The sequence below is a fragment of the Tachysurus fulvidraco genome, chromosome 22, assembly GCF_022655615.1.
Source record: "Tachysurus fulvidraco isolate hzauxx_2018 chromosome 22, HZAU_PFXX_2.0, whole genome shotgun sequence".
Classification (NCBI taxonomy): domain Eukaryota; kingdom Metazoa; phylum Chordata; class Actinopteri; order Siluriformes; family Bagridae; genus Tachysurus; species Tachysurus fulvidraco.
The window spans coordinates 8,132,786-8,156,971 of NC_062539.1; the positions used below are offsets into that span (position 1 = coordinate 8,132,786).

At 36.4% G+C, this 24,186-nt stretch overlaps 2 protein-coding genes across 3 annotated transcripts in view; both read right to left on the bottom strand.

The window, feature by feature from the left end:
* The window catches only part of LOC125139947 (SLAM family member 5-like), a 58,310-nt gene that overhangs the window by 2,623 nt on the left and 31,501 nt on the right, over window positions 1-24,186 (bottom strand). Inside the window, exon 2 of the mRNA XM_047806455.1 lies at window positions 107-234. Within this exon, the coding sequence (XP_047662411.1) occupies window positions 107-164 (58 nt within the window). The 5' untranslated portion in view covers window positions 165-234. The remainder of the gene's footprint in view (window positions 1-106; window positions 235-24,186) is intronic.
* The window catches only part of LOC113636965 (SLAM family member 7-like), a 57,024-nt gene continuing 52,884 nt past the window's right edge, over window positions 20,047-24,186 (bottom strand). For both annotated transcript variants that reach the window (XM_047806449.1, XM_047806450.1), the window contains 4 exons: window positions 23,147-23,190; window positions 22,935-23,045; window positions 21,243-21,296; window positions 20,047-21,112 (listed from right to left, as the gene is read on the bottom strand). In XM_047806449.1, coding sequence (XP_047662405.1) covers window positions 21,017-21,112; window positions 21,243-21,296; window positions 22,935-23,045; window positions 23,147-23,190 — 305 coding nt within the window. In that variant the 3' untranslated portion in view covers window positions 20,047-21,016. The remainder of the gene's footprint in view (window positions 21,113-21,242; window positions 21,297-22,934; window positions 23,046-23,146; window positions 23,191-24,186) is intronic.

Here is a 24,186-nt window from a genome sequence, read left to right on the forward strand (position 1 = left end):
ACTGATATTTATGATCCTTCAATTTTAATCTCTAATCTGTATCCAAAGCTCACACACATTATATCAAAGCATTTAACCTCTTCAGTCAGTTTAGAAGATTAGTTACCTGTAACTGAGACCCAAACGGACAGAAAGAAGACCAGCTGCATCACCAGCGCCATCATGTACGAGAGCTTCCTCCTCAGATGGAGGAAGTTATGATTGTGTTGGTCTTCATTTAGGGTGAACTTTGATCTGTGAATATAAACTCATGAACCAATAGAAACCAAGTGGGAGGAGCTATGATCTATTTGCTTGGTACAAAACAGGAAAAATTATATATTTAATTATTACTTAATTTCTATTGCTTATTAATTATTTAAATTATTTATAATCACTTACTTAAATTATTATAATGATCTAATTTGCTTAAATTACTATTTTAATTACATCATTATTATATAATAAGTAGCAGTCACAAGTGACTTTGCCTTGATTTATTTATTTTTTTTCAGTCTTACTTAGACTGGCAAGTCTGGTGAAAACCCCAGAAGATCTACATGTTGTTGTTGTTGTTTTTTTTGCTGCTCCCTACTACTACTACTACTACTACTACTACTACTACTACTACTACTACTACTACTACTACTACTACTAATAATAATAATAATAATAATAATAATAATAATAATATGAAGATGATGATGACGATGATGAATAACAAAATTTTCTTGGTTTCTTTTAAATTTGATTATACTGTACATGAAAACATATGAATACCTTTAATAATACATAAAACATGCTTCAAACAGAATTAACATGTTAATATAGTCAGATTCTAGATTTAACCATACATAATAAAAACAAATTCATGATAACATGCAAATGTATTCATGTCTTTATGTGAACATTTCCACACACCTGAACTTGGATAGTCTTTTGTAAGTAAGAACTGAAACAATAGGGAACGACACTGTACCTGAGCGCTGCCAGTAATTTCTCATCTTGTGACTCAGGTTGTATCTCTTAAAAAGTTGCTCATGTTAGACCTCAGTGGCAAAATCTGTTTAATGTAAGGGGATATCACAGATTTTTTATGTATGAAACTATGATTTCATAACAAACAGTACCAAATAACAACACTGAAATCTACATGGACATATCCTTGTGAATTTTAGAATTTTGTCTGTTTTGCCTCTCATATCTTGTAGTACACATTTATACCTATTCTAATTATAGGCATATAACCACACATAGGTAATGATTGGGCCTTTGAGTCAAAAAAGTGAAAATGCAGACGTTTTAATTTCTTTCATATCTATGAAATCTTATGAAAAGCAATATCTCAGATTTCAGAGTTGTTTTAGTGTGACTTAGATGATGGTACACTAACCAATAGTTTCCAGAATGACTCTGAAATGGACAGTGTGTATTTGGATATCAGCGACAAAGTGATCAGCAGAATTCAGGTATAAAAATTACTTTTTAAATTTTTTATTGTTTATTAATTCTAGGTTTTATACAATTTCTATTTCACACTATCAAAAGATTTGACAGACAATGGCTTTAAAAGGTCATTTTTATTAGAAGATAATATACAGTATATTATAAAATGTTTAGAATATTCTATATTTCTGTGAATTTATGACTCAATACACCACTGCTTGAGATTTTAGCAATAATAATATTGGAAGATAACTCATTTTTCAACAAAATTAAACAATTATTCTCTTCTTTTTTTAATATATATTTTTAAACCTTTTTTCTAAGTTTGGATTCAGAAATAAAAAAACTACTGGATTTTATTTTTCCTTTATTAATAGCGTACTGTAGTTCATTTTTACAGTCTCCCTATACATAGAAAAGACTGAGAAAATCAAAAAGATAAATACAAAAACAAACAGCAGCATCCAGACATCAATACAGCAACATGGACGTGACCAATGCACAGATCAATGGAGCTTGCTAGCATAAGTAATAAAATAATTAGCATATATTTTAGTTTTCTAGGCAGGCAGATTGTAGGATTGACATAATTGAGTGCATAATTGAAAATTCCCTAAAAAGTATGTAGTCAGGTTGACTTATTATTCCTTCTGCATTCCAGACCACTCGCTTCTTCCATAGAACGCTTACTTTTTTGTTTGTATCCAGTGATCTTGATCACACCATAACAATGCTTTTTTTAATGCGAGTGATGTACTTCCATTTGGGAGGAGTATAGCGCTGACCTATGTGGCTTGAACAACCACATGCATTTACACCTGTCCAGTTTCATCTGAAATGCGTCCCAGACCACCTCCTGAAGTGGTTTGAGCGATCGGATTTATTTCCATCTTGAAACCGTTTCGGAGGGCATTTACACCTGGACTTTTTACCATCGGATAGCTATCGGATCACAGAAAACGCATGAAGTGACCAGGTGTAAAAACCCCCTCAGTTGCATATGGAATAAAAAAGATAGAAAATGAAAACATGAAACCAACATGAAAACACCTAGGAAAGCACATCCCTCTAAAACCTATCGGACAACACAAAAACTTATCAGGGATGCTGGCATTTGACATACAGGCAACATTAAAAGAGCTGCAGTAAGACTAATTGCTCTGCCTCTGGCAGTAATCCCTCATATTCTTCACATATTTTGGCTATAGGTTAAGATGGCTAGTTTTTAAATGACTAGCCAGAGCCCAGAACTGAATCTCACTAAAAATGCCCTTACAACATGGTGGATCTAGAATTTTTTTTTTTGCAAGAAAAATTGGGAAAATATTGCCAAATCAAGATGTGCCATGCTGATAGACTCTTACCCATAAAACTGCCACATAATCAAATTATGACAATAATTAAATTGTGAAATTTACTTAAAGGAGTGTGCATACATGCAACTAGGTTATAGTAATTTTTTTTTTTTTTTTTTATTTTTCCTAAAATATTTGTGATGGTTTTTCACTTACATTTTTAATGCTGTATTTCAAAAAACATTGAGGGTGGGAAAAAGTTCTTACTTGATCTTGGTTTCTTTTCTTTTTCTTTTCTTTTTTATATTATTTAATATAGTATTTTAGGAAAATATTGTAATATTTTACTTTACTATTAATCACACATTTTAATATATTAATAGAACTCTCCCAAACTATAACTAAACTATAAAATACTGTATACAGGGGACCCTAGTTACCCTACTACACTGGACAGAAACAACCTACGCTCAAACATGAATTGTGAAATAAAGTGCAAGCTGAACCTCTTTCCTTCATCTTTTCTATGAAAATAACATGTGAGTAAAAAGGCAAAAAGAAAAAGTAAATAACACAAACTAACAATCAGATTTTACACTTCCTCCATTACACACCAACATTAATGTGTCACTGACTGATGGATCACATTATTTTTTTGAACATTGTTATCTAATCTTTACTTTAGGTCATAGTATATAAAACACTTTACCCTTTTCATTTTAGAAAGATTTTATGATATTAGTTTACCTGTGATGGGGACCAACATGTAGAGAAAGAAGACAAGCTGAATTGCAATTGCCATCTTGTACTGTAACTTTTTGTGAGGAAGGAAGATGTGCTTCCTTCTGTAATGCCTATCAAAAAACAGTATTCATCCACCCAGTAGCTTGACAGAGTTCATGTTGTTTTACTTTAATTTGTCACTTGTGTCAGACTGCTAAAGCAACAGTGTAAAAGATGCATTTATTTCTGCTGTCTGTTATATTTGTTTCATATGTCAGCTTTATTTAGTTTTGATTTTAGATGAAAAGCTAATGTCAACTACAAGATACAAACTGCAAGAACTAAAAAATACAAAAGTAAAATGTTCTAGAAATTAATCTGTTACTAATTATACGAATCATTTGTGTTTTCTGCATAGTATCTTAACTGTATCGCAGTGATGTACACTATTTCTGATGGTCTTCTATCATCCATTTCCCAGCATTGCAAATTTGAAGATCAAAGAGCCAGAAACAGAAACCCAGAGCGACTACATAGAGAACTGAAAATAATGACAAAGCACATAAAACATTTCACACAATGAGGTTACTAACACAACAAAAAGAAAATTGTGGAAGTTATCATAATAGGCTAAGGATCGCAAAATGTCTATTGGTCACTAAAATGCCCCACTTTCTGTGGAGGATTACCAAAACCAGTGTTCATAAGTCTGCTAATATAAAATAGGCAGGAGAATAAAGCTTCAAAACAGATGGTTAGTAAGAAACCAAACAAATAGGAAAATATCACTTATTTATATGTCAATAAACAATCCAGTTCAGAGCTCAAAAATATAGGCATTACTAAGTTTCAGTTTCTGTATTTTGTGGTGTCTATTTTAACATGTTTTCCTAATTATAGCTCAATTAAGACTTTCCACAGAGTTTTTTTTAAGTAAAGACTGAAACAAAACTTGAGCATGCTGTGAAAGTAGTGTGTTGAATGTGACACTGATTAGTATTAACTGACTACATGACCACATAAATTTTTTTGAAGGGTGCTAAAAGATGTCACCCACACCAAGCCTGCTGGTTCCTTTTCTTGAATCATTTTAACTTTTGTATATTTTACCACTGCTGACAACTTACATCATGCCGGAATTACAAATCTATTTATCTGATTGTGTCCTGTTTTATCTGTTGATCAGATCTCATGTTTAATCTCTCCTAAAAAGTCCAAAACCAAAAGTCAACAAAATTAGTAGCTTGTGCCTGGCCATGCTAAAAACTAGGATTTTACTCAATTATTGCTTAGATAGTGTACAATGCAGAGTTTAAATACATTTATGGGTAAACACTAGTAATACTAGTACAGCACCAAGCCCCATTCCTGAGGCATCAGTCTGCAGCAGAAAGGGCTAACTGTTGTCCGGATAGACAAGCACTGGTGTGTTTATCAGCTTTTCTTTTAAAGACTGAAAGGCCTCCTCACAGTCTGCAGTCCACAGAAATGGCTGGTCAGGGTTTGGGCTTTTCAGGGTCCCTTTCTTCTTTCTAGGGGTCACCAGAGGTAACGTGGTATGACGGGGCAGCCAAGTTGGAATAGCCCATAACATACCTGCTATAGTAACCTGCAAAACCTAAAAACTGCATCATTTCTATACGATTAGTAGGCCTCAAACAATCTTTGACCTTGCTGATATTTTCTGGGTCTGATCTGAAGCCCTCCGCAGACACCCAGTGACCAAAGTATTGCACTTCCTTCCACACTAGCTGGCACTTCGATGGTTTCAGTTTTAAACAATGCACCTGAAGTCTATCAAAAGCCAGCTGGAGCCTCTCTAGATGTTCATGAAAGGACTTTTTAATAATATCATCAAGGTAAATAAAGAGATGGGTGAAATTTAAGAATCCAAAATAGAAGTGCTGAATACATTCTAGTGCTTATTGTGTTCCACGACATATACCTGCCAGTATCCAGGTCAGGTCAAGGGTGGAGAAGTACTTTGCTTGGCCTAAAGCCTCTAGGGCCTCCTCTATCCTTGGCAGGGGGAATGCATCAGGTACTGCAGGAATTGAGCTTCTGGTAGTTGATACACAATCGAAGTGATCCAGCCTTCTTGGTCACACCCACAACAGGGGATGCATATAGACTTTTACTGGGGCAAATGACTCCCACTGTCTCCATCTCCATCGATAACATCCTCACATCTTGCTACTGGGATGGGGATATCTTGTGTTGGCAGTTGGAAGGGCCCCGGGTCCACCAAGGGAATCTCATGCTGTACAGTTGTGGTGTGATCATAGTCCATGGGATGCTGGGAGAACACATCTGCATTCTTGTCCAGCAGATCCCACTTTCCACCACTGCGTCACTTAGGTCAAACCTGCAGATAGCCACTACTTGTTCCAGACTGAGACATGCCCCTCTGTTCCGAGGTTCACCATGCTTTTTATCTGGAAACTCCACAACCTTGTCCACTAGGACTGCACTAGCCAGATTTGTGTGTCATTTGATTGTAATGACTCGCTGGGAAAGATTCATCACTCTATCTGGAGCACAACCTCTTTTCACAGTTGCAAGCACTTTGGACACCAGGATGTCCTGGGGCAGCTGCAAGGAAGGATGACCTTCTGTCAGGGCTGTATAAGTCTTCCTTTGAGGGCCAGCTTTACTCCTACATCTTAAATCCATCTCTTTCCCACCAGGGATGTTTATTGTATGACCAGTATAAACAGCAGGTTGCACAACATCATGCATTTCACTTTGCTCGGTGCTCCCCACCTTCAGTAAATCTGTATACCACTCTTGGTGCTTCCCTTTGACCTGGGGCAGAAACTGTGGGCCATAGGCTGCATGAAGGTGGGCTCGGGAGGCTCAAATGACATTGGTGCCCACCAGCAGAGGGACTGAAGTGCGATAGTCAGAATCAGGAATAACGAAGGTAAGTATAGCCTTGACCCCAGCACTTTCAGGTCGATGAGCAGAATGCCACTGTAGGACATGATCTGACTTGCTGCATCTTCTATAGATATTTCAGAAGACTGTAGTGTCTGCTTCTATAGAGCTGGGTGGCTCTGCCTGTAGTTGTGCATAATACTGGAAGCCGGAGTCAATGAGAGCCTTGCGTGCATCACCGTTGACTTCTACTTCCCCTTCGTTCCTGGGTCCCACTAGGGTTGTTTCCCCTCCTTCAGTGTGATTCCTCTTGGCATGTGGTTGGTGGCCTTGCTGTGTACCCATGGATGCCCCAGCTGCCTTGGGCACTAAGCATTTAAATATTGAGCAGATTGCATGTGTCTGTCAGCTGGAATCTTAGGCTGCTCGGCTTTAGCTGGGCTCGGATCCGGAAGCACTCTGTGTGGACTGGCTCTCCACAACGGTAACAGGTAAAGCTTCTTTCCTTCTTTTTGACAAATGTGCTTCATTTGCCTGAAGAAGACCCAACAGGGTCGAAACGTTGCTTTTTTTAAAAATTAAATTAATAAAGATGGGAGTTTAAAAGTGTTGCGGACATTACAAATTTTTTACTTTAACAATTTCCTTCATCCCCATATGGAAAAGGTTTGTTAAAAAAGGAACATATATGCTGCAAAAACCACATATACAAATTGCATATTATTAGTGTATTTTCAATCATATGTCATATACTGTATATCTTACATACTACATAAAGCCTTTTAGATTTCCATGATGTAAAAACATATGGAAACAATGCTAATTTAATACAAATTTACACTATAGATAAGAAGTGTATAAAAGATGCAGTTTACCAATCAATACAAGGCTGTACTTCACTTATTCCCTTACTCTGATCTCTAAGTGGAGCCCCGCACACATCAGAGTCACAGACCTACACCAAACACCAGGGCTGTCAAGTGTCACACATTGAGAGTGACAGTCACGCATTTGGGTCTTTTATCACGCTCTCCCGCCACACATTGTATTTGTCACAGAGAAAAACATTTTGACTATTTATCATATATTTAATATGCCGCAGTGCCCAAAATGTATCAGTCCGCATCGCTGTCTCTATGGAACCGGGCAGGACTGAAGCGCGTCTCCCCTGGAGTTCTTAGTCGAGTCTGACACTTATCAGCCAATCAATAAAAAAGGCTACACATTAGCCCATCAGAAAATAGCACTATCTGGGTAAGATTTAATGCAACAACCAATGAAAAAAACATATTCATTAGCGAGGGTATTTTCGCGCTTTGGAGATGTCACACTTGCCTGTCTTCAAAACTTGAGAACCCTGAAACACACACACTTACAATATACACCCATCAAACTGTTTACATGCTGCTTACACCCATCAAACTGTTTACTGTACATGCTGTTTTGCACACTTTTTTGCTCTTCTACACAAACTGTCCATCTCAGTCGTTTATCCTTTCACATACTGTAAAATACAGTATTCCAGTCGTTTTGTACATACTGTACAATATCTCAGTCATTTTGCACATACTATACAATATTTCAGTCATTTGCTGTTTTTGCACAATTATACACATAATCTCAGGGACCTGCTGCAAAGAAACTGTGTTCATTCTAATATTACTGCACGAAATATTGTTTTAACATTCAGTATTTACATACAGTATTTATACTGGTTGGCACTGTTTCTGTTTATTGTCTTTTGTGCATTGTATTTTTTGTATTGTCTTGTAACTTTTTGTCTGCACTGTCTTTTGTCCTGCACTGTCTTGTCCTGCACTGTTTGCACCAGGTTGCACCGTTGCACTTGCATGTGGCTAGGACTTACTTACTAAGTCCTTAGCCCTGTCTTTGTTTTATGTAGCAAAACAATCCTGGAGAAACGTTGTCTCATTATACTGTGTACTGCAACAGCTATATGGTTGTAATGACAATAAAAGCTTCTTGAATTGACTTGACTTGATGTACTGTATAATTATACAGTGGTGTGAAAAAGTGTCCTGATTTTTATTTTTTTTGCATGTTTGACAGACTTTAATGTTTTAGATCATCAAACAAATTTAAATAATTGTCAAAGATAACACAAGTAAACACAACAGCATGTCTCTTTTGGGAAAATACTCTGTGGACTGATGAGACACAAGTTGAACTTTTTGTAAGGTGTATGTCCCATTACATCTGGCATAAATGTAACACTGCATTTCAGAAAAATAACATGATACCAACAGAAAAATATGGTGGTGGTAGTGTGATGGTCTGGGGCTGTTTTGCTGCTACAGGACCTGGATGACTTGCTGTGATAAATGGAACTATGAATTCTGCTGTCTACCAAAACATCCTGAAGGACAATCTGTTCGTGACCTCAAGCTGAAGTGAATTTGGGTTCTGGAGCAGGATAATGATCTAAAACACACCAGCATGTACACTTCTGAATGGCTGAAGAAAAACAAAATGGAGACTTTGGAGTGGCCAAGTCAAAGTCCTGCCCTGAATCCTACTGATATATTGGAGCATGACCTTAAAAAGGCGGTTCATGCTCGAAAACACTCCAATGAGGCTGAATTAGAACAATTCTGCAAAGATGAGTGGACCAAAATTCCTCCACAGCATTGTACCAGATTCTTGATTGCAGTTCTTGCAGGCAAAGGGTGGCCCAACCAGTTATTAGGTTTAGGGGCAAGCACTTTTTCCACACAGGGCCATGTAGGCTTGGAATTTGTTTTCCCTCAATAATCCCTTGATTTAAAAACTGCATGTTGTGTTTACTTGATATATATCGTAGACAAATATTTAAATTTGTTTGATTATATGAAACATTAAAGTGTGACAAACATACAAAATAAATAAATAAATAAAAATCAGGAAGGGGTCCAACACATTTTCACACCACTGTATATTTACAAATCTAGATGGAACACAGCATTGAAAGTACACACCCAAGCACACATTTAAACAACTGTAGTGGCTGCTGTGCAGAATGTGAAACCTGTGACATGCAAACTGAAGACCAACGTACATGAAACACAGCAGGAAGTACAGGGGCCCTATTCTCACCAACAAATGGCCTTCTTGTTGTCAAAGGGAGAGACCCAGACAAAGTTATATATGGTTATCTCATCTCCCAAACCCTGGTGTCTACATCTTGACCAACACATGTGGAAAGGTTTGCTGGTTCCTTCCACCTGGACCTGTAAGACTTCAAAAGTCCATTGTGAATGACCTTGGGTTCTGCATTTACATGTGTCAGTTTCAGTACTGCATAAAGTCCATTCATGTCCACAGTAACCACTCGATATGGTCCCATCCATTTAGGGTCCAGTTTCTTTCTTTGTGTGGTTTCTTTCTGACTGTGCTCTTCTGCATAACTGTATCATCTACATCAAATATGCAGTTGACACCACCGTGGTTGTCCAGATCAACAACAACGACAAATCGGCTTACAGGGAAGAGATCCGAAGCCTGAAAGCATGGTGTGCCATCCACAACCTGACCCTCAATGCCACAAAGACTAAAGAGCTCATTGTGGCCTTTCAGAAATTTAACAGCAGGAGACCTTCCCCAGTCTACATCAATAAAATCTACTACAAAGGTCTTTTGGTGTGTATAAAGCGTGCGCGTTTTATCCAAGCCATCAGCAGCTATAGGAGCTGCTGGAACAAAAGTAAAAAACTAGTGCCCGTTGGATCACTGAGCGGCATTGAATGGATTATACGTGAAGCGCTATTGGAGTGGATTTCTGTATAAATGGAAAACAAACAAAGGTGAATGAGGATTCAACGGATCCCGCTCACTTTGTTCAAGTTCGCAACGTGGAAACAGGACGGACGACAAGGAAGGCCAGTGGGTGCTGCTTAACATGTTTAAAGGCTTCCTGCAATGGAATTTGAAGTTTGAATCAAACAGAGACATGCTGTGATGCTGATTCATGCTGGTGGTGTTGTTGCTCATGGATAAAAAGGAGAAATCAGACTCTGAAATGGCTACTGGTATTGATAGTAGAAAGGTTGTTACTGAAGAGGCTGCAAATGATGACATTACTGCTGTTGGTTCTGTTGAGGAAAATGAGTCACAAAAAAGAGCAAGAAAAATGACTGCAAAGGAGGTTGCTCTGCTCTTTGAAAATTTGCCAAAGACTAGAAAACAGATAAGTTAAGTCAAATCAATAAAATCAAACAGAAGGTGAATGATCTAATTTCTCTCAAAATCACAAGTGAACTATACCAGATGTGGAAAAGCAAATGCAGAGGTTTGATAAGTATTGTAAAGAGGCTGAAGAATTGCATAATTAAATTGAGATCCATTACAGTTTGCTGCCCTTATTCAAGCCTTTGAGCATGGAACTAAAAGAAAGACCACAAATGCACAGGATTGCTTGTACTATTTAGTACAGTACACTAGAGGACAACCGATAGAGTTGGTCAGAAGCTGCCAGCATATGCCGGCACAACAAGAGTTCAGCAAAGCCAAAAAATTGTTGAAGGAACATTTTGGTAATGAGTTAAAAATTTCTGCAGCCTACATGGAAACGGCTTTGAATTGGCCTACAATAAAACCTGATGACATTAAAGGGTTGCAAGCATATGCTTCTGAGAGGGTATTGCAATGTTTCATCGGACCTTAAGAACATCATGATGAAACTGCCTTACTGATTCAGGAAAAAATGGAGAGTCATAGCGTGCAAGTTACAAGAATGGAATGGCTGTCGGGTCAAGTTTACAGAAATCCCTGCTGAAAAATCCAGCATAAACCAGCATGCTGGTCCAGGTAGGTTTTTACTGGTTCATGCTGGTACAGTGCTGGTATAATGCTGGTATAATGCTGGTATAGTGCTGGTATCGATGGGTGGCCAGCATAGTCATGGTGTTATCAAGCAAAACGGGGCTGGTGTAGCCGGTTAACCAGTATGATCTTTCTGGAATGAGCTTTATGGGGACATCCTTTATTTTTGCTTATGTATGTTTCTATGTAACACATTAATATAAGATTAAAACACAATATATTGGAATATATTAATTATAAGTGTGTTATTTCATTTGCTCCCTCTTTTGAATAAAGAACTGAAATAACAAAGCTCAAAAAGTTTTGAATAACAAAGAATAAAAACATTTAAAAAGTCGTTCGTTAAGGATTAAAGTGTCTCCACAAATTAAATACATTAATACCAACAAATGCTGACTTTGTGGGCTCCATGAGGGAAGCAGCATATAAATCATACAGAATGATGGTTTTTGAAAGATTATATTATATTGATTACTCACTCTCTCTCACTCATTTTCTACCGCTTATCCGAACTACCTCGGGTCACGGGGAGCCTGTGCCTATCTCAGGCGTCATCGGGCATCGAGGATACACCCTGGATGGAGTGCCAACCCATCGCAGGGCACACACACACTCTCATTCACTCACGCAATCACACATTACGGACAATTTTCCAGAGATGCCAATCAACCTACCATGCATGTCATTGGACCGGGGGAGGAAACCGGAGTACCCGGAGGAAAACCCCGAGGCACAAACTCCACACACAAGGTGGAGGCAGGAATCGAACCCCCAACCCTGGAGGTGTGAGGCGAACATTCTAACCACTAAGCCACCGTGCCCCCCATTATATTGATTATATATATATATATATATATATATATATATATATATATATATATATATATATATATATATATATATATATAAATAAATAAGATATATATATATATATATATATATATATATGTATATATATATATATATATATATATATATAATCCATTTGTCTCAATTAAGAAGTAGTTAAGTTGTTTGTTTGTTTTTTTTAGTATTACCCAGCATCAGCATTAACCTTTAAAGCAACTATGTTCACGAAGTTAAATGTAGTTCCTGCACTTTCCAAAAATAAATCTTGCAATGTTTTCGACTACAGTATATACCTTACAGTGTTTATCGAAATTAGTATAAGTGCACGTGTTCCAGATCATCATGTTTTTGCCACCGTAATTAGGATTTTGTTTTGGGTAAATAAAAAGCTTCCGCCTCTACACGACAAATCTGCTGATTACTGGGAATCAGAATGTTTGCATAAGTGAGGTACCTGGATGACGGCTGCACTAGCGAAATTAAGGACTTTAACTATGACATGTTTGACCAAACTCAGGTTTATTGGGTATCTATGATGGAAGCAAGACTTCTTCAGGATACAAATACTAATGCTTAAAGGTATGTAACTTAGGCAGTAGCTGTTTTATCGTAACTCGTTCACTGCACAATATAAACAAATGAGTGATATATAGTTTTGTTTCTTATTTTGTTTCTATAATATTTCAGAGAATAAAGAAGACATAGAGCAGGAGTGGTCTAAAGGCAAACGACTCCGGGTAGCACCTCTTAAAAAAAACATGATCATCGCCACCACATGCTACTTGTTACTCGCTAAAAGAGAGAGCGGAAGCTAAGAACGAAAATGTGTGTTGTGAGGGTTATATTTGTGCACGTGTGTAAATTACAGTGTGATGGCAAATGTCATTGTCCAATAAATATTTTAAACAAACTTTTATTTTATATATATAAATGTGTGTGTGTGTGTGTGTGTGTGTGTGTGTGTGTGTGTGTGTGTGTGTGTGTGTGTGTGTGTATATATATATATAAGTCATGTAAATGATCGGAATATCCAGAGTGTTTTTCTTTATTAAAAAGTGAATTGAAATTCTCTAGAAAATTATCTTGGTCTTTATTTAACTATGAATATGCACTAAGACGTGATATGTAACAAATGGGTTTTGTTGTGGTCTCGCTGGGATTATAATAACATCCAAACGACAACATATGTTTACCAGCACACCAGCATCCCAGGCTGTTTGGCCAGCACACCAGCATCCCAGGCTGTTCGGCCACCACACCAGCATCCCAGGCTGTTCGACCAGCACACCTGCATCCCAGGCTGGTCGGCCAGCACACCAGCATCCCAGGCTGTTCGGCCAGCACACCAGCATCCCAGGCTGTTCGACCAGCACACCAGCATCCCAGGCTGTTCGGCCAGCACACCAGCATCCCAGGCTGTTCGGCCACCACACCAGCATCCCAGGCTGGTCGGCCAGCACACCACCATCCCAGGCTGGTCAGCCAGCACACCAGCAACCAGCACCTAATGCTGGACCAGCATACCACCATCCCAAGCTGGTCCTAGTATGCAAAACATACCTTATGCTGGACCAGCAATGCTGTTTTTTTAGCAGGGATGGTGGATTTTATCGAACATCAGGTAAAGATTCTCATGGATCCTTTATTTGGAGATATTAAAGATACACAACCACACATCTCCTACAATGTCAAATCTTTACCATACAGTGGTAGAGGGCGAAGTTCAGCTACAGTGGCTATCGTTGATGCTGTTGAAGATTTTCAGCCTAAAGTACATCCATCACAGCACACTTCTTCATCTTGCTGCTATGCATGCAAAGAAAATCATGTTTTTGAAAAATGCCCTCTAATTCAGAAAATGACTCACAGACAAAGGATTGAATTTTTGAAGAATCATGGAATTTGCTTTGCCTGTTTGAAAATTGGACATCTTAGCAAAGATTGTACAAGTCGGCATATTTGTGGTGTGTGTAGTCAGAAGCATCCTACTATCTTGCATATCTCAGCTAAGAGTAAACCGTTTGAGGAGAAACAAGTGAGTAATGCTTTTGTTCCTTTGCAGACATATGCTCATACTGGGGCCGGAGAACAAAATTGTTCATTGTTCATTGTGCCAGTTCAGGTCAAGACTAAGTTTGGAGACTTTACAGTAACAACATATGCTTTCTTGGATCCAGGGAGTACAGCCACTTTTTGCACTGAAGGGCTTATGCGGAAGCTGAAGATGACTGGAATAAGAAGGTGCATATTGCTTCGAACAATGAGACAGGAAAATGTGGTAAACACATCTGTGCTCACTGGACTGGAGATATCAGGATTGTCTGAGGATAAATTCAGGGATTTGCCAGAAGTCTTTACTCAGAAGACAATACCTGTAAGTAAAAATAATGTGGTTAATCAAGAAGATTTAAAGAAATGGACATATTTGGATGATGTCAAGATTCCCAAACTGGATGCTGAAGTTGAATTGTTAATTGGCACAAGTGCTCCAAAGCTCTTGGAACCATGGGAAATCATCAATAGTGAAGGTCAAGGACCCTATGCCGTCAAGACCCTATTGGGGTGGGTCATAAACGGTTTTGTAAAGGGAGCAGATGATGGACGGGAGACTGGCTTTCAAACAGTCACTGCTAATAGGATTTCTGTTACCAAACCAGTAGAGTTACTAATTGCTCAGTACAATCACGATTTCAGTGAGAAATCTTCAGATGATCTCAAAATATCTATAGAGGATCAAAGGTTTATGGAGATAATGGATCAATTAGCACTGAAAATGGTCACTACTGTATTGACTTACCCTTCATGAAGGATGATGACATCATGCCTAATAATAGGTGCCTTGTTGAACAATGTTTAATGAACTTGAAAAGGAAGTTCAATAGGAACCAGGAGTTTTCAAATGAATACACAGCTTTTCTCACTGTTGTTATCGATAAGGGGTATGCTGAAGCAGTACCACAATATCAGTTACTTCGGAATGATGGTAAAGTGTGGTATATCCCACTTCATGGGGTATACCATCCTAAAAAGAAGACTATTAGAGTTGTGTTTGATTGTAGTGCAGTTTATAAAGGAGTGTCCTTGAATTCACAATTACTACAAGGCCCAAATCTCACCAAAACATTTGGTGATTTGACCAGGCTCAGGCAAGAGCATGTGACTTTGATGGCAGACATTCAAGCCATGTTTCACCAAGTGAATGTGTCACAGGAGAATGTGGATTTTCTTCGTTTTATATGGTGGCCCAATAGTGATACTACGGAAAACTTCACAGAAAATGGAATGAAAGTGCATCTGTTTGGAGCTATTTTATAACAGAGCTGTTGCAATTTTACTCTGCGAAAACTTGCTGAAGATTACAGCGATTGCTTTCCAAAAAACGTCTTGAATACGATCCTGCATAACTTTTATGTAGATGATGGTTTAACATCTGTTTCCACTGAAGAGGAAGCACCTCACATGGTTAAAGACAACTGCAGTGTAAAAGACGATTCCAGCTATCCAAATGGATGCGTAATAGCCATAAGGTTTTAGCAAGTATTCCAGAAGAAAGCCTGTCAAAATCACCTAAAGATCTCAACCTGGATAAAGATGATCTACCTGTAGAAAGAGCACTTGGGTTACACTGGTGTGTGGAATCTGATGCATTCATGTTTAAGGTTGCCATAAGCTAGGGCCAGTTGTTCAAAGTAAGCTGATCGGATTTTGGTTATCGGATTGGATCAAATCTTGAAAATGGGTTGTTCAAAAGGGAAAGAAGGAATCTGAAATCCGATTAGATTACGAAATCCAATCCTAGTTTTAATCTGGATCAAACCTTCAGTTTGTGTTGTTCAAAACTTGTCAGTAGGATGTGGATAACTTTGATCCAAAAAAAAAAAAAAACAGGATTATCCTGATCCCAACAGGGGGTAGGATTTCAAGGTCGATTCCAGGAGGAAAGTGTATTAACTTTAAAATGGGTCAAATAATACATTTGTATCATTTAGTGTATATACTCGGATAAGTGGTAGAAGATGAATGAATGAATGAATGAGTGTATATACTTTTATTGAAGCAAAACTTCAAAACAAAACTTCAGATCCGCCTCCTAAAAGCAGAGCTTGGAAATACTGGTCTCTCGTCCTCAGATGAAAAAGAACCCTGAACATTCTTTATTTTGTTAACTATTGGACATTTAGCCATTTTATTTTTTTTAAGACATTTTCAAAATATCCACAACGTATTTGTTAATGTATATTTATTTTTTATGACTAAGATGAGGGGTCATAAGAGAAATTATGAATGGAAGTGGATGTTTGTTATTTTTTGGGTTTTGTCTCAAAATAAAAAAACTCCCCATGTTGGCTCTTCAAACTGTTCTTTACATAGCTGGTAGCTCATGTGATATGTTGTTCCATTTAGAGCACAGGTAATCCGAATTTGGTAATCTTGAAGGACCAGTTGTTCAAAAAGTTTAATCCGGATCAAAATGATCCGGATTTGGAAATCCCATTTTTTTCTATTCAGGATCATTGAAAAGCAACATTGAATTGGATCACCCTGATCCACATACACCGTTTTCAAGATGACCAAATCCGGATATATTTATATCTATATTTATAACTTCACTCATTATTGGGCAATTATACGATTCAGTGTAACATTTAATGTCGTACATTTTGTCATATATATTTATTGGATAGTAGTAATAAGTTGAAAAATGAAAAGGAATGCAAGAAAAGCCTTTTGTGCCCCGCTTAATAGCATGATCTTTTTTAAATGGTTCACACTTTATACTTTTGAGACAAGGTCTATCCTTAATCTGTTTTTAGATCCAGTGTTTGATTTGCTCCCAGCAGCTGGTCTATAATAATACATCATCCAGGTTGAGGCATTTTCGTCAGATCCTCTGGCCAAGATGTAGCCAACAGCCAAGGTTAAAGCCTACTTTTAATTTTATTCACTTGTTTCAGTTTTAATTATTTGAATAATTAAGTGGTTTAAAAGGGCTGCTGTTATTTTATTATTGTGAAAATAGGAACACCTTCTCTCTCTCTCTCTCTCTCTCTCTCTCTCTCTCTCTCTCTCTCTCTCTCTCTCTCTCACACACACACACACATACACACACACACACACACACACACACACACACACACACACACACACACACACACACACACACAATTTAAGTGTGCTTTATTGGCATGACAAAAACTGTACATTTGTATTACCAAAGCATTTGCAGCTGTGCTGCATACAAATAGTACAAAAAGTTAAATTTAACAAAGTACATTGTGCATAATTAAAAGTAAGATAGTAAATTATAGAAATGCAATAAGAACGTACATTATTGTATTTAAAATATTGATTCATTTATTTTTTTAATCTATCCTTAATTTGTCAATCCATTAATTTTTGCTTCTAAAATTAATACATTGGTTGTGGAACATTTTGTGATAGCACTTTCACCAGCAGAGGTCCTTATCGGGCTCTGATTTGAAAAGCTTTGAGTAATGAACCTTTTTCCGATACAATTGGGTTGAAAGCTTCACTGTTTCAAGAAAGCTTCACTTCGCCATCACTATGTGCCAGTCTGTCTTCAACTCCTGTTGAAACTCCTACCAACCAGCTCTCCAGTTCTGCACCTGGTATGAACAAGCCAATCAGTCTGAAATTAGATACCAGTAGTGCTGGTACTCAAACAGGAAGATGGCCATGGGCTGGATCCATTGGTATGCTACTACTCACAGAAGTTCCTGAAGCACCAGCTTAACTACAGAACTACTGGAAAGGAGACTTTTGCCTTGTTGATGGCTTTACAGAACTTCAAACTTTATTTTGATGACAGTGATGCTCCATTCCATGTTTACACTGACCACAACCTTTTAGTGTCTTTACACCAAATGCGTAACAACAACCAGAGTCTGATGCACTGGTCTTTAATTGTCCAGGGGTTCACCCATCGTAAAAGTACATTAGATATCATTGCTGACACTCTTTAGTTGCTGTTGATGGTGTCCTATTGTGTGTTTTATTGGGTGCAAACTAGTGTACTGTAGCATGTTGTGGATGTGTGTATGGTAAGATTCCATTTCGTGTTTTTGCTTCTGCTTCTTCTAGTTTCGATTTTGTCTGCCTTGACTATGAATTTAATTGTAGGTACTAAGGGACTAAGATTTACATGCTGTGCCGAGCAACAGAACAATTTAAATGTCTCTACAAAGTACAAAATACACCCAGTGCAACCTAAAGACATGAAAAAATATGTATAGATGCCTTCAGAGTTTATCACCATCTTAAGAGGTGAAGAGTCCTTTATAGTCACAATATCTTAAGAAGATTAAGAGAAAAAAGGAACCCTCATCCACATATGCATTTTTCAGAAAGGAAGAAGCAGAATAAGATCATATACTCACTGTGCAGCAAGCAATAAACATTGTAAATGTACAAATAACTCGTGTGTGGTGGAGGCTGTTGAGATGAGTAAAGGCAAAGCAGAATATGAGATAAGTGAGCTGATTTATGTTTTGCAATACATTTTAAAAATCTGAAAATGTCAGTTTTCCTAGGTAATTGATAACTAGCATGCATAACATACTGCAGATTAAAAATGTGATCATTGCAATATTCATATAGGTATTGGTGAAATCTGCAATGCATGTGATGTATTTGGCAGCATGAGAGACACAGTGAGAGAGATGAAAATAAGAATTACAGATTTCATTGTTATTGTGGAACTTATGTAGGAGATAAAAAAATAAATAAAATCAAGTGGTAGATTGTGTTATAGCAGAGAATTATCACCTGGGATAAGATTGGCTATTTGAATGAACACTGTACTGATATTATGCAAATCTTTTGTCCAAGTAATGTCAAATTTAATTCTCTTTTGTTTTAGAAGCATTGACAAAGCCCAGAAAGAATTATGTGACCAAAATATATCCTTAGAAGAACTAAAAAAAAGCATAAGTAAATTATAAGATAATAAATCCCCAAGCAATGATGGCCTTACTGGAGAATTTTACTATATAAGGCATTTCAAGATTACATATTGGAATTTTTAGTTTTAGTTTTTCAAGAGGCTATACAGTAGATAATGGTAAACTCCCATCAACAATGTGTCAGGGTTTAATTACACTGATCCCAAAACCTAATAAAGATCCCTTACTATTAGACAATTGGAGACCCATAACTTTATATATATGTTGCTAAGTTACTGGCTCACATGTTTGCAGAAAGAATAAAGTTATGCTTGGACACAATTATACAGTAGATGATTTTCAATGTCTGGTGTAGTAGTACAAAACCATTTTTGTATATATTATTGTAAATAAGACTGCCATGTTGTACAGTAAAGAAAAATCATCACAAGCATTTTGTCCGGATATGTAATTACTGTTGTTGGCTATTTATGGTAATTATCATATGGAACAGATTAACCTTGTCCATTCCTTCACAGCCACTTTGGTCATAACTAGTTGCTGACCCTAAGAACCTCCTAGACTTAACTCGGGGTCATAACCCATTGAGGTTAAGTTTTGTCTTTTTTGCCTCTCGCATCTTTGTAGTACACATGTCTGAGTATTCTGTGATGTGAAACTCAGTGTGAAAATAACTGTTTCCGTTTTGGCATATGACAGGAAGCACGTGATGTGATGTGTGTTCTACCACCATTTTGTTCTGCTTCATCAGAGAAATAAAGAGGAAAACAATAAAAACTGTAAAATGCATCTGTTTAGCCATTTACAATGTTTTATAGTATATTGAGTTATAAAAACATTTGTTTACGTTATAATACAGAGGCAAAATTTACAGAATCGTCAGGATAGACGTCAAAATTTAAAAAAAAGGATGCTAATGACAGCAATAAGTTACAAGTTAAAGACCATTGTGTGGGAGGCCATTTGATTTAGCTCTAAAAACTGCACTGGCACACATCTCTGCTATTAATTACTATGCTAAAATGCTCTGCTAGATTATTGCCCTGCCTTCAACCAGAGTCCCCTGAAAGTTCTGCTAATTTAATGAAATAACCCTGCTGCCAAATCCTCAGAACAAAACACGAATGCAACAAAACTGTGAATATCTCATTCTGTTGAGGCATTTATTCAGAGGATCATGTGATGTATACTGTATGTAGCTAGAGAAAGACTGTGAAAAAGAAGAGAATAAATGTTGCATGTTGGGTATTATTCTGATGAAGCAGGGACACATGTAGGAGATAAAAAATAATGAAAATGGAGTTGGGTGTGTGGTGTGGTGGATTCTTTTATAACAAAATTAGTTTGGTGATTGTAATATATACTGCAAAGACAAAACATTTTCATTCTGTTTTGTTTATTTACTGTATATACTGTGAACATGTCATTTAAGCTGACTTTTGGCATTTTGCAGCCATGGTATTTTAAAATATTTTAAAATATTAAATAAGACAGACAGACAGACAGACAGACAGACAGATAGATAGATTTAAAACATAATACTTATATCTATCTCTCTCTCTCTCTCTCTCTCTCTCTCTCTCTCTCTCTCTCTCTCTCTCTCTCTCTATATATATATATATATATATATATATATATATATATATATATATATATATACAAAAATCTATAGCTCTCTATCAATTCAATACAATTACACTAAACTGTATCAACTCAATATAATTACACTAAACTAAACTAAACAAAAACAATAAACTGATCATACACTTCAGGAGAAGTGAACACTTGGTGATAAATTGATAAGTTCTGGTAAATTGTTACATTACTGAAGGCCTACCATTTCCCCCCTCTAACAATTATACTTACAATAATCAACAAAACTTAAAACTAAACAATAATCAACAAAACTTATGAATACTTTAAATAAAAAAAGAATATTACAAAATAATGAGACCTTTTTAAAGCATTCTGTTCTTATGCCACAGACATTTGTGGCATTTATGCCTCTACATACATAATCATCACTACAATCATCACATTTGTCCAGAATTCTTTAGGTATTGCACATTCTGCATGGAAAATGTTTAATGGAACATAAAGACATGTTCATGCTTCTCTCACAGGTTTACCAGGCTTCTTTACTGTAGAATAAATGGTTTGTGGTAAGTCCACTGAATCAGCGTTCCATTGTCCTCCTTCATACTAGGTACAAAAATATACATATATAAAAAATAAACAAGCCATAATTACATTTTCAAAATGAAACTTCAAACTACATCACAGACTCTAATTACAGTAACTCAGTAAATCAGAAAGATTCTGTTAAGCATACTTGATGAGTTTCACCGAATTTACTGTAACTGGGGTGCACTTTCGTGTCCATTCCCTAAAGAAAGGAACAAAGAAAATAAAATTTGAACATTCAAATATAGCACATAATAATAAACAAATATATAAGACAGACATATAGACATACATATAAAGTTAGACTGGTTAAACACACTTGGTAATTAATAATATTATTCTTATGCATAATAATAACATTGTGATTTCCTTAATTAAGATTTTGTAATAATGAGTCACAATGCAGTTGATAAACTGGAGCAAATACATGTACTGTATAGGGCACAGACCGTAATGTTCTGCATTGTTCTAGTTAAAATATATTTAATTAAACAGATCGACAGAGATATTGTTTTAGCTAGATATGTTCTAGGCACTTATTTGGTCCACATATTTAAAGTGTTTATTTATCTATTCATCTCCAACAATAGAAAATATTATGAATAACTTTTTTCTGTTTCTACTACTCCTATTAGCCACATTAGTACAGACAGTAATTTAAAACGTATAGAAGTAGGAAGTCTAGAAGTCTAGAAGTCTAGGAAGTATAGAAGTCTCTGTGGTACAGAAATAGGAAAAAAAAATAAATTGCCCTCTTTACAAAAGTCTGGTGTAAGCAATGAAATAGCTGTACTTTCTGGATAAAACTTATTTGTAAAATCTATAAAAAATATTAATGATAAAAGCAAGATAAACAAGATTATTGAAGCTTCTTCCAAAAATTGCACTAATAACAAAAAGTAGCAAAATAATTAAAATTACCAATAAAAGCGGACGCTACATCAGTTCTATGAAATTAAACAAGCTGAAGTGATGCATGAAAAAAGCCATGAAATAATTGGGGTGAAATTAGTAACATTTTGAAAATATTTCAACATTACTGGCATTAAAAATTTAGTACAATAAAAAATAAAAATGTAACTAACCAAAGAACATAGGCCTATGTGCTTATCACATAGCTATAGAACACTGATCACATAACTCCATAATTGTGTTTATAGAGACGATAATGACAAGCTTGCATATTTCTCGAACTACAGTGGGGCGTTTATTGTTCTAGTCTAGAATAAATTATTTCTGGTGTGAACAATATTTCTGCTGTCAAAAAAAATTAACTATGGTTAAATTCTCCCTAAAAATGTACACAGATCCTTTCTTCAAGAGCAGATTGGCTAGGTTACTGATTGCAAATAAAAAAGGGAATTAAACCTGAATACTGTAAAGAATCAAATGTAGAATACATTGTTTTTGAACAAAAAAAATCTCACAAGAATGAATACATGACCATGTAAAGCTACCAGAGGGATTGATTTAAACAGGAGAATCCATGCCACCGAAGCATTTTAAAAGTTCAGTGTGATCTGAAGTCTCAAAGCTTAGTGAAAGACATCACTCTGTAACATACAGACTGGTAAGCAAAATAGACAGTACTAAAGTATTAAGCTATACTAGAGTACTAAAGAGTCACTGTAAGGCCTTTGAGCAACTAAATGAATTGATGGATTGCAAAAAAAAAAAAAAAGGAAAAAATTGACATTATACTTTTTACAATATTTGTGGTTTAAAAAAATACAATAAACCATCATGTATAAGGAAGGTATGGTATCTACATAAATAACAGTGTATAAATGCATATTTATATTTTATACAATAGACATATAACATTATATATAACACTTACAGTGCTCTCATCATTACTATAAGCGAGGGCTTGCATCCCAACAGTATAGTACACAGTAGAAGGAGCCGCATGGTTCTCTGACATCTCAACTGACTCTGCTTTTTTCCCCCCCTGTAGACATGGTTTAACCAAACTGTTATACACACCATATACTGTTTTCCCCCCAGTAATTTGTAACTGATATGCAAAAGAGATTACTATCAAAAGGTCACCTTGTTTTTAGCATCAACTTCTTCATAGATTGTGTTGACAGAATCTAGCAGGTTTAGAAATGAAATAATTTATATTTATAAATTGCATTCAAAATAAAATATCAGACACAATTAAAATATAAATATCAGACTAATCCCTCAGAAACTGCACAAAAATTCTATCTCTAAATACCAGACATAAATTCAATACACATTAGATTGATAATACTAACAACTATACTGCCCATGTCTATTTATTGTGTTATTCATTAACTGAAATAAAAAGAAAAGAAAAGGAATTGGTATGATATTTAATATTAAAGGTGTGTGCACAATGTTTGAAAGCCAATGTTGACTGATTGTTGGTGATTTGAAATCACCAAAAAAAGCACGCCCCTAACCCAAATGGGTGTCATCCCTGTTTTGAAAGCTCCGCCCCACACATACATACATAACGCAGGCAACTATTATGGCGGAACCTGCTGGGGCAGCTGGCCGAGGGGAAATTTTTATCAATAAATAAACTCAACGAGTAATACTATGGTAATACAAATGTGTTTTTGTAGTACTGTGTGTTGTACTGTGAAAGGTTTAGCTCTGTTTCACGTGGAAGACGACGTTCAACACCTAGAACCCGAGGCAGAGGTAACGACAGGTATCCTCCATGTCAATGTTTCAATCGCTTTCTGCTAATGTCAGACATGCGCACTGAGCACTCTGCCGCGTATTGAGAAGACACGCCCCTTTCTGCTCATTGGCTACACGTTTGTTTTGTCAGTCGGCCCGACTGTTTTCTGAAGCATTTTTCAAACATCGTACACCCCAACTTTAATTGATGTTTGCAAGACTCAATCACAAACCACAAAGCACCCCACTATATGCTTAAACACTTCCAGAATTATGGGACTTTATGTAATGGGAATTGATAATTAACTAGCTAAAAGTTGTTGATTTCTAATATAAAATGTGCAAATTGCCGCAAGATAATTACCTGAATTACTCAAATGCACTTTTCTTTTTGCAGCTTATGTTGTTTTCTTTTTGACTTGGTAACAAACAAT